The sequence below is a fragment of the Hippoglossus stenolepis genome, chromosome 2, assembly GCF_022539355.2.
Source record: "Hippoglossus stenolepis isolate QCI-W04-F060 chromosome 2, HSTE1.2, whole genome shotgun sequence".
NCBI classification, from domain to species: Eukaryota; Metazoa; Chordata; class Actinopteri; order Pleuronectiformes; family Pleuronectidae; genus Hippoglossus; species Hippoglossus stenolepis.
The window spans coordinates 13267118-13277828 of record NC_061484.1 but is presented as its reverse complement, the minus strand read 5'-3'; the positions used below and the strand labels follow the sequence as shown (position 1 = coordinate 13277828).

The following is a 10711-nucleotide window of genomic DNA, read 5'->3' as shown; positions in this document are numbered from 1 at the left end:
CGTGTTTTTATGGTAAAAGCGCTACAAAAAATATCTGCATTATATTTTCATTTAATAAACTCAAGCACTGAAGTACACCAACATCTTTTTTTAAAATTATTATTGGTAACAAAAAGTGAACAAAGGATGGTGTTTCCTGGTCTGATCCCCAATCAGCATCATGTATTACTACATATACACAACAGGGACCAACTCTGTAGCAGTATATCCACTAACATTTATATCAGGGCTAAATGTTGAATATCCGTTTTTATTACTCCATAAATCAGAAAGATATAATCAACCGCCTTTAAAACCGTGTTTAGTAATACAATGTTCGATAAATGAGGCTGGTGAAAGATATATGAACACACCCCAATGTTAAAAACTTCACAATATAGATGAGAACAAAAGTGGAAAGTTTGGTGTAAATAACTGATTCCTGTCAAAATACTAATTTTGACTTTATGTCCTTTTTAAAAATAAGAAAATCAACAATAACAACATTCAACAAATCATGGAAAATGTGATTTTGCCTTTAGTGTCTGAAAGAGACAGTGTTCTAACTGTGTGTGCGTGTGAGTGGTGTGTGTGCGTGTGTATTGCGTCACTGCTGGAGGTGAACTTAGCTAGCCAGATGCTAACAGTCGCCGGTAGCAGCAGTGGTCAGTCAGTTGTTATTATGAGGTCAGACTTTACCGCGGTTAAAAATCTCAGGAGAAAAGCAGGATCCCAGCAGGATACTGTTTGGGTCACGTGTTCCTGGAGAACGGAGTCAGACTAAAGTTGTTATGTGAGTGTCGCTAACGTTGTTGCTAGCTAGCTAGCTGTGGGGGGAAGTTCTGCGTCCAGCCTGACAGGAGAAGTGTTTCCCGGAGACAGACTGTAAGGACACATCTGCAGGTTGTCACACTGGATATATAACATGGTGTTCATGGAGCCAACGGGAGTGCTCATCTCCTCCATCACTTCTTAGCACACTTCGAAGTCTGGTAAGAGAAGCCAGCTATCATGCTATGTTAGCTAGCTGGTGAAGTGCGATGCTGGTTTTTATTCTAAAACAAACCATCAGGTTTTACGGTATTTTCCTGTGATTATTGTTTGAATCGCAGACTAATCAGCCGGGTTGTCAGTGTTGGTGTGTCCCGCACTGACAGTCTGGTGTCCCGCTGCCTCCGTCATCACAGAGTCTGACAGCTAGCCGAAAGTAGCGTGCTGCTACCCGGCTTCTTGAGACACGATCACCGTTTCAATGAGTGACTCGTGGCTGCCATTTGTTTTTCCCTCCTTTAGTGACGTTGGCTGAAATCAACCAGCTTCAAAACGGCAGCAGCAGCAGAGGAGAACCTGGACTCGTCCAGCTCAACAGCCGGCTCAAAGATGGAGTTAGCCGCGGTGAGTAAGTCCAGCATCAACTCAAACCTGCTGGCTGCTGTGTGACATGGTCATACAGGTGGGTAATGACCAGGATCTGTGAATGAACACTAAGTTAAAGTGTGTGTGTGCGTGTGCGTGCGTGCGTCATGTAATTGTCCTGCTCTTTGATTTCACAACATTGACCTAACATGTCACAAGCAATATGACAAAGTTCCAGTCTGTGAGAACATTTCAAATTGTCTCAGTGTTGACCGACCCTTGTTAAGACCAAAGGAGAAAATCAGCCTTCTAACTGGTTGCTGGTGACATTTGGTTGAGACCAGAGACTGTAAATATAGATGGACGACGCGTCTCCACTTCCTCCCACTTTCCAGAAATGAAGCAGAAATATGTCGGAGAAGATGTTGACATCGTGAGCCAGAGTCGTCTGTGCAGTAGCCGGGTCGAGGTGATTCACGCAGGCGACCAATTGAGAGTCAGTCTCAGCTTGTAATCGTGTTGTTTCACCCAGTTTCTATAGCATCAAATAACTTATTAAAACCAAACTTACTGGAAGAGGGAGCACTTGAACAAACAGGAGGCTGTTATGGAAAGTTAGGGTCGATCTTTCTGAATCGTTGGTTCACCCAGCCATGCACGCTAGAAGCTACTGTCCACAGTGGCAGTGATCATTTGTTCTCAAAGTTTAATTTTGTTTATTCTCATAGGATATTTTGGTGTTAAGGTGCCACAGTTGTGCAAAGATTAGCCCTGTCGCCTCATGGCAAGAAGGTTCTTGGTTTGAATCCCAGCTCAGACGTGGTTTTCCTGTTAGAAGTTGCATGTTTTCCCAGTGTCTGCGATTGTGACCATCAAAGGACAAGTTGTACAGATACTGGATAGATGGAGTTTGGAGTTTGGATCAGATATAACAGTGAGGAACTTGAACCCTCTTATCACCTCACAGAGTTACATGACTGCCAGCTGATTTTTAGATGGCTACTTAACTTCTGCACATAGACTCCTGCTAGATACATGTTCAGTGACCCATATTTAAAGCGCCACACACTCACTCACACACAGACACAGCCACTTTATGACTCATGCCGTTTGACAAAGATGTAATTTAGCAGTGAGCTTTGCGGGGAGGGGGGTCGCTGAAATACAGATGTGTGAGTGTGTCTCTGAAAGATAAAGATAGAAGGCCATAGAAAACGCTGGCTAGATTAAGCTTGGCTTGGCTGCAAAATGTTGGGGGGGGAGGAGAAGCCGGAGAAAGCCATTGTGGGTTGGCAGGAGAGGGGAGAGCGGAAGAGAGAGGGGAGAGGGAAGGTTGTGAGAGAGATGGAGGTTTATTTTGTATTATGCTATTTGTAACAGCAGCCTCATGCAGATAGGGAGTTGAAAGAGGGCAAAATGCAGGAAAAACAGGATTCTCCGAGCCAAGCCACAAGCATCCTGGGAAAGGTAGGAGTGTGTGTTTATGAGTAATGTGTGCATTAAAGGGACGTGTGTGTGAGTGTAGAAGCTGCTTGTAGTACATATTAAATGTTGTGTGTATAGGTGACATTTGTGTCATAACTGTTTATTTAGTTTCTTATTGTCGCTGTAAATGTGGTTATTGTTGTTGTCTTATGTTTTTGTCTTTACCCTCAAATGCAGCTAAATTTACTGTTCTGTCTGTCCACATATGTGTGTCATGCCATCTCTGCCTGTTTGTCCATAAGACATGTAACCACAGATAATGTTGAGTCGCAGTATAATTCAACCCTACAGCCTCTCTCTCTCTCTCTCTGTGTGTGTGTGTGTGTGTGTGTGTGTGTGTGTGTGTGTGTGTGTGTGTGTGTGTGTGTGTGTGTGTGTGTGTGTGTGTGTGTGTGTGTGTGTGTGTGTGTGTGTGTGTGTGTGTGGACTGTCTCTGCACATCTTCATCATCTCCACTGTGTAGGAACCGGGCCTCCCCCTCTGTTTGCAGCTATATTTTTTTGTAGTGATAGAAATGTAACACAAGCCTGTTTAATCCAGTATGTGTGTGACGTAATGTTCATTATTTCGGGGCACGTCTCTGCTGTGGCAGGGTTTTTAATGCAGGTATTTGTTTTTGTAATGTTTCCCTGGAGCTCAACAATAGGTGACCAATACAGAGAATGTTGTTGAATGGTTTGTTTTAACCTTTTACAGTGTGACTAATGCTTGTTATTTCTCTTTGCCTCATCCCCTTCCTCCTCTTCTGTCCCCCTCATCTCTGTCTGTAAATCCAACCTCCCCTTCCTCTCCCCGTCCACTCTCTGTCAGCCATTTCTTTCCCCTGTCACTTCTCTCCTTTATGTCCCCTCTCTTTCCATCCCTCTCTGTCTCCCTCCTCCCTCGTCCCTCTGTCTGTCCGACCTCGTCCTCAGGCTCACCCGGCTCTCAAAGCCTTTATGTGTGGCTCTCTCAGTGGCACCTGCTCAACGCTGCTCTTCCAGCCTTTGGATCTGGTGAAGACACGTCTCCAGACTCTGCAGAACAATGCCAAGCCGGGGTGTGTGGACCAAACATATGCAAACTAATTTTGAGTGTGTGTGTGTGTGTGTAAACATGCAAACACAACCTGTATGCTATCAGACACATGTACATCAGTATCCCTCCTGTCTTATCTTTGTTTTACTCCCTGACGTTTCTCTGTCTGACTCACACACATTTTGATCTTCTCAAGGCATGAAACACACACACACATACACACACAATCACACTCACACTCACACACACACACACACACACACACACACACACACACACACACACACACACACACAGAGCATGGCAGAACAAAATCTCAAGGAAATACCAGTCGAAATCTGCTGTTATGACCCATATAGATCAATTAGTCACACCAGCACCATGAAGTCATGCTGTCACACTGCGTGGATGCAATTACCACCACTAAAGACAGAAACATGAAATGTTAAGGGTTAAAAATAAACATTTATTTTAAAAAATGATCCACAGATGGAGTACAGGATTCAATGATTGTTCAAGGGTTTCATGTTCACATGATAAAAATTGAAATTCTGTATCATCGTCAGTCTTTGACTGCTTCTTTTTTACGCTTGCACCTTTCAACGTGTTTGTGACCATTCCTTGACTCTTCCATCTTGCAGGGCTCCAAAGGTTGGGATGTTTAGTGTTTTCGTCAATATTATTAGGACGGAGAATTTCTTCAGTCTGTGGAAGGGGGTTACACCAGTGAGTTTCTGATTTTGTTTAACACTTTCATCTTTTACTACCATTTCTACAGTTATAAATTCTATTGTTACATGTAGGCAGGAGAGAGTGAGAGCTTTTCCTCTTCAGCACTTATCTGCCATTCATTTTAAATATCACAAAGCTGTGGTCCTGTCAGAATGCAGAATTTATATTTAATAGGTTATACTAATACACATTTATGTAGATTAATTATTATCTATATTGTTTATTTTTGTATATATCATTTATATTCAAAAAACATTTATATCTGTTCACACTTCACATAAACTAGACTAATTGGTAAGTCAAACAAATCTAAACATGACAATTTAAAACCTTATACAATAACTAAAAATGTTTTCAGATTTTTATGATAAATATTCTAAACTCTTTTCATTTTTTTCCCATAAAATTAACACTTTTATTTCTCTCTTGCAGTCATTTGTGCGCTGCATCCCGGGGGTCGGCATTTATTTTAGCACCTTCTACTCCCTGAAGCAGCACTTCTTCTTGGACCACGCACCCAACGCTGGTGAGGCTGTTCTTCTCGGCGCAGGCGCCAGAGCTGTGGCTGGCGTCTGCATGCTGCCATTCACTGTCATCAAGACACGCTTTGAGGTGAGTGGCAGGTTTTGTTTGTAAGACACAGAGACGTCTCAGAGCCATTCTGACCTGAGATGTGTTTGTTAGATTAGTGGACTTGTTTTGATCATCTCCTCCGTCATGCTCCAGTTAACGTTGTTTACATGTTAACAGAGCAGGTTACAAATAAAAGCATTTGTTGTTAATGATCACCTTCAGCACTTTGGTCAAATTGTTTGTGTTTTATGAATACAATTGATTTTACCTAACTTATGTTGGTGGCGCAGTTTTAAGCAATGATTAATGATTTGTCCTCGTCGTCCATTTTTGAATTTGCATCCACTTTGTTATCAGTCACTTTGTCGGATGTTAAGTCTTTATTAGTCCTGGAATAATAAGCCTTCAGTAGACACATGCTTTTAAACAAGTGACTATAATAACAAATGTATTGATCCAAGGAAGCTCCTTTGTTGTTGGCTCACCAATATGTTGCGTGATTTTTATTTAATGTCTTCAGGCACTAATCATAAACCTTTACTCAGATGACTTTGCTCTCCATAATCCAGTCTACAGGGTTAGATAATCGAAGAGGGTGTTAATAGTAGTTTTGACAAGGATATTTTTAATGACATTTTCTCTTTAAGCTGTTTAATTTCCTTTGCAAGTACTGTATATATTGAGCAAAGAGGGAGATAAGGTAATGTCTTATTCATATGTTCTTAATATCTTGCTCATTGGCTGATATCACGCTGAGTAAATGACAATAACAAAAATTATTGAACTATGAAGAATAAATCACGAGTTAGGGACATTGTACACACTGCATGATCCTTACACTGAGCTTCTATAAATGAATGACCACCGTTTACAACTGAATAATCTGTATCCAGCTCTGTGTGTTTATAAAACGAATGGTGTGAATGAACAAGTTCCACGTTCATTGAGGTATTTATATTGTGTTTCAGAGTGGCTGCTACAACTATGTGAGTGTGGTCATGGCTCTGAGGACTGTGTATGAAACAGAGGGATTCAGGACTCTGTTCTCGGGGCTGACGGCCACGCTGCTCCGAGACGCTCCATTCTCTGGCATTTACGTCATGTTCTACAGCCAGGCCAAGAAGGCTCTGCCGCAAGGTGAGAGCCACACTGCATCAGCAAACCACAAAGATGTTCATTTTCAATGCACAAATCTTCCTTCACATGTTCATGAAAATGTGAAGCCCTATTTTCTAGCTATTAGCACATGATTTAAAGGTTCAGTTAATTCTTTTTTTTAAATTTAGTGACATCTAGTGGTGAAGTTGCATGTTGCAGCTGAACACCCCTCACCTCATCCTCCCCTTCCAAACATGAGAGAGAACCTGTGGTAGCCTTCAGTTGTCATAACAACTCAAAAGGTGTTTAGTTTGTCCAGGTTGGACTTCTTTAAAAAACATGGCGGCCTCCGTAGAGAGGACCCGCTCCCGATGTAAATATAAAGTATTTAAATATAAAGGGCCAATTCTCAATTTGTAAAATTTTCACACTAGTGAAAACATCATTAGGATTATTTTATATTTAATTTCTGCCAATAGATCCCTTTCATCTAAATCTTGCACACTGGACCTTTAAGAGTCATTTGTCACTTTTGAGATGATACGGTATTTCCACAGCTTTGCTCAGAGTTTTCCTGTGTTTTAGGTTTGACTGATACAATTTTAATTACATCATCTCACAGCAAAATAAAAAAACTGATTTAAATGTCTAGGGTAAAGGATTTGTGGATCATCAAAAATACAAACTGCTGTAATAATCATTTTGCTCGTGTACTTTCCTTTACTCTTGTTTTTCTCTTCTCAGAGGTTTCATCGTCGCCCTATGCTCCGCTGGCGAACTTCAGCTGTGGAGTTGTGGCAGGTGTCCTGGCGTCGCTGGTCACACAGCCTGCAGATGTGGTGAAGACCCACATTCAAGTTAGCACGTCTCACTGGAGCACGGCAGATGCTATTCGCTACATCTACAAGGTGAGTGCTCGTAGAGTTGCAGGAAGCAGATTTAGTCTTACTGTATGTGCACGTCACTTGAAGGGTATGAGGGGTATGACGATGCCAATCATGCTGAACTTTCCTGCTCTGTACTCTGTACTCTTCCTCAGGAGCACGGCATGGGTGGTTTTTTTCGTGGAGCCGTACCCAGGTCTCTGCGGCGCACTCTGATGGCTGCTATGGCTTGGACTGTCTATGAGCAGTTGATGGCTCAGATGGGTCTCAAGTCCTGAAGAGCAACGGTGCTGACACCAAAAAAAAAAAGATTGAATATAAGTGGACGATAATCTATTTTCTCACTGAAAGACACACGTGCAAGAGGAAAAGGCAGCCGAGCTTATAGGATTTAAGCAGAGGAACCAGGTGGATAGAGGTCTGAAAAAAGAGTGCAAGTGCCATGTGTGTGGGCGTGTATGTATGTATGTATGAGTGTGTGTGTGTGTGTGTGTGTGTGTGTGTGTGTGTGTGTCTGTGTGTCTGTGTGTGTTGTTATTTAAATGTTTAAATGTGAAAATGTGCCTGTTGGTGTTGGTGTGTGTGTAAGTTTGTAATATTGCAATAATACACCTGACACACTCTTACATCAGTCCTGGACTGAAGTGACACTCCGTGCTGTAAAGTGAACTTATTCCTCATCTTACAATTTATGCCTGGACACCCTGAGGACCAGCCACCACTCAAGAGATGCCCTTGACAGAGGGCCTGTATTCCTGCTCGACAACAAAGTTGCTTTGGACAAGGTGTTTGAAGAAACCTCCAAGACAAACAGGACATTCAGCAGGCTGGTGCACTGTGCCTCTGTGGAGGTAACCAAAAACAAAGCACTGCAGAGAAAGAGATGACCTCTGGTTTCTGCCATATTTATGAAACTTAAGATTGAGCAATGTTTCTCATTTGCCAATAGATCTTAATTGACAAGTGGATTTAAGGGGGAAATGTGTTTGTTCCAGGCTCAGACAATCACAAGTTCTAATACAGTTAGAATATGCTAAGCAAATCTGCATTAACTTCAACAATCACAATAAAGCCTTTGTTGCCATATTACTCAAACCTACGCTAAATTAATTTATACACAACTGTGGTATACTTTTAAAAGTAATAACAGTCACACCTGTAGCTAAAATATATTCAGACCTGTGTGGGCCTCTCAGTCTCATCAGGATTTTGTGTTTTTTTAAATGTTTTTAATATAATTTTTTTTTTTAGGATTACTAAGGTACCCTGTGGAGGTTCTGACCACTAGTAGCGCTGTGGAGCAGCTTTTTATGAATCCCATTTTATTGTGTATTGTGCTCTCAGCAGGAGCAACACCGCACTTAGTCACGCTGCCGTGTTCACGCTATTCTTATAGACAGTTTGCATCAGTCATGTCCATCTTAAAATACAGTCTATGGTTCAAAGCCTGTTCTGTTAAAGTCAGATTTACACTATTTTGCTCTTGCAAAGGAAAAGAAGATGACAACAAACGTGTTTAAATTTTCATAAGGGTTTACTTAGCAAATGTGGTTGGAAATGCATTAAACACGTTTGTCAGACAATTGGTAACAAAAACTGAAAGAAGAAAACTCCAGAGGGCACCTTCAATCAAAGAGTTTATGTTTGCTCTTTTATAAGTTCAATTCTTTTCTACAAATTTCAGATGTTGAAGTCAGTTACCTCCTGTGCATATATCTGGGACATTACACTTGCAAGTGAAGCATTGCTTAATCATTTTGCTAATGGTTTTATAAAAATGACACAGCATTCATATCCATATAGTGTTGAAGAGACATGGGTCCTGTCACCTTCTTCCTTCTTTCTGGCTTCTTTCGAAATAATTGACTACAAACAGAATTATTGGTTGTAGACAACGAAGGCCATATTTTTATGTTGATTGTACAGTGTATGATTTCTTTGATGTTTATTAGTGTTGATATGAGCAAAAGATAGGTTATATATTGCAAATATAAAACTTTATAGAGACAATACCAAATGGTGGATATTTCATTGTGTGAATAAAATGGAGGCACCCAACGCACTGTGATATAACAGGGAAACTTGTGCAGCATAAAAATATTAAAAAACAACACTGGAAAGGTCTAATGGCATTCAAAGGCTCAGTATATTCAGACTGAGCCTTTGCTTGTCTCCAGAATAGATGTGAGGCGATGCAGTTTATTTTTTTTTATGTGAAAGTTAATGCAGTGTGACAGGATTGATTTCTAAATTCCTGTGTTTGCTGTGTAGCATAATCGTTGTATCTAACTGCTCTACATGTGCCATACTTCTCACATTAATGTTTTACCTCGTGGATTATCCTCATCATTGCACCACTCCTCATTATCGTCTTTTTCTTGTGACAATGTCGCACATGGTTATTGTGATTGTAGATACTTGGATATTTGTTTCCTATGCCTGGATTTTAACGTCAATAAACGTTACCCTTGCTTTTCTTTTCAAAGTAATTTTGACTTTTGTTGCAGAAATCAAGAGGATTTAGACTTTGCCATTCAAAATGTGCTTGTGGGTGTGTGGCTTTGTTCCAAAATAAAGCCTGATGGGTAATTTTTACATATGTGATGTCACCAGGAACTGCGTCATCAAGTAGAGCAGGGCCCAGTGTATAGATGTTAAAAATTGTTTAAATGTTTAAAATCCCCTTAATATGCCTAATTTTTATCAAGATTCATGAGCTATTGTCTAAGAAATCAACAATTTTTTTTTTGAAAAACACCCCCTCTCAATGTTAAAGAAAAATCCTGGATCTGTCCGCTGATCCAGATCCGCACCAAAAGTTTATGGGGTTTTCCCAGACCCTTATCACAGCCTTCCACCAGGTTTCATAGAAATCTATCCAGACATTTTGCGTAATTCTACAGACTAACAGACAAACAAATGCAGACAATCATCACATGTCCAAGTCAGGAAATATCTTCAGTGGATTCAAAGCACAATCACACTGAATCACAATGTCAGACAGAAATATCTTTACATAAAAGCTTCACACAAAGTCAACCTGAATCTGAAAAGCTCGGTTGTCAGGGTGAAATTTCAAACATCTCCCAATTAGCTTTGTTGCAAAGAACAGGGCAGAGAGCAAGAACCCAGTGTTACTACACACCACAAAACAGATGTGTGTATGACCAGGGGAGGGCAGTAAAGAGAGAGAATCCTGAGTTGTTATCCACATGAGATCAGTGTCCTACTCTGTCTGGATGAGCTGTCTGAGATAAAACCTAATCAACATGCTAACACAGCTAAGTCCTGTCCCAGCATGCTGAACACTATCATGTGTAAGGTCTTAGCATGCTGACTTTAAAAAAGTCACTGGTCCACAGTAAAGCACAAACTGACCAAAAATAACACATGAATAGCACCACTGCACAGCCGTGTCCACTCATTCTCCACTAACATGTGATTTGCAATTAATTTAGCCGGTTTTCAGTGAATTTACAAAAGTTTTGGTCCCAAACACCCAAAGAAGCTCATTTGTTGTGAATAGCTTGTTTTCTAAAGTGGATTTATGAAAAACGTATTTAAGTTTTGATGATAACGAAAGATTT

At 40.8% G+C, this 10711-nt stretch overlaps 1 protein-coding gene across 5 annotated transcripts; it reads left to right on the top strand.

The window, feature by feature from the left end:
- The first annotated feature begins 562 nt into the window (after positions 1-562).
- Positions 563-9609, top strand: slc25a38b (solute carrier family 25 member 38b). Of its 5 annotated transcripts, none has more exons than XM_035184501.2 (8): positions 563-971; positions 1273-1374; positions 3735-3859; positions 4479-4563; positions 5002-5181; positions 6111-6279; positions 6985-7148; positions 7280-9609. In XM_035184501.2, the coding sequence occupies exons 2-8, from the start codon at positions 1360-1362 to the stop codon at positions 7400-7402; spliced, it is 861 nt and encodes a 286-aa protein (XP_035040392.1). In that variant the 5' UTR covers positions 563-971; positions 1273-1359; the 3' UTR covers positions 7403-9609. The 5 variants fall into 5 exon arrangements, with proteins under 5 accessions (XP_035040392.1, XP_035040409.1, XP_035040400.1 ...); XM_035184518.2 differs by having other exon boundaries at positions 3631-3859; XM_035184509.2 differs by lacking the exon at positions 563-971 and having other exon boundaries at positions 1303-1432.
- Positions 9610-10711: the final 1102 nt, after the last annotated feature.

Excerpts from the sequence above, each read along its gene's own strand:
- slc25a38b (XM_035184492.2), top strand. The coding sequence starts at position 2,752 with ATGCAGGAAAAACAGGATTCTCCGAGCCAAGCCACAAGCATCCTGGGA. Across the intron at positions 3,860-4,478 it reads CAGAACAATGCCAAGCCGGG|GGCTCCAAAGGTTGGGATGT; the intron begins GTGTGTGGACCA and ends TCCATCTTGCAG. Across the intron at positions 6,280-6,984 it reads CAAGAAGGCTCTGCCGCAAG|AGGTTTCATCGTCGCCCTAT; the intron begins GTGAGAGCCACA and ends TTCTCTTCTCAG.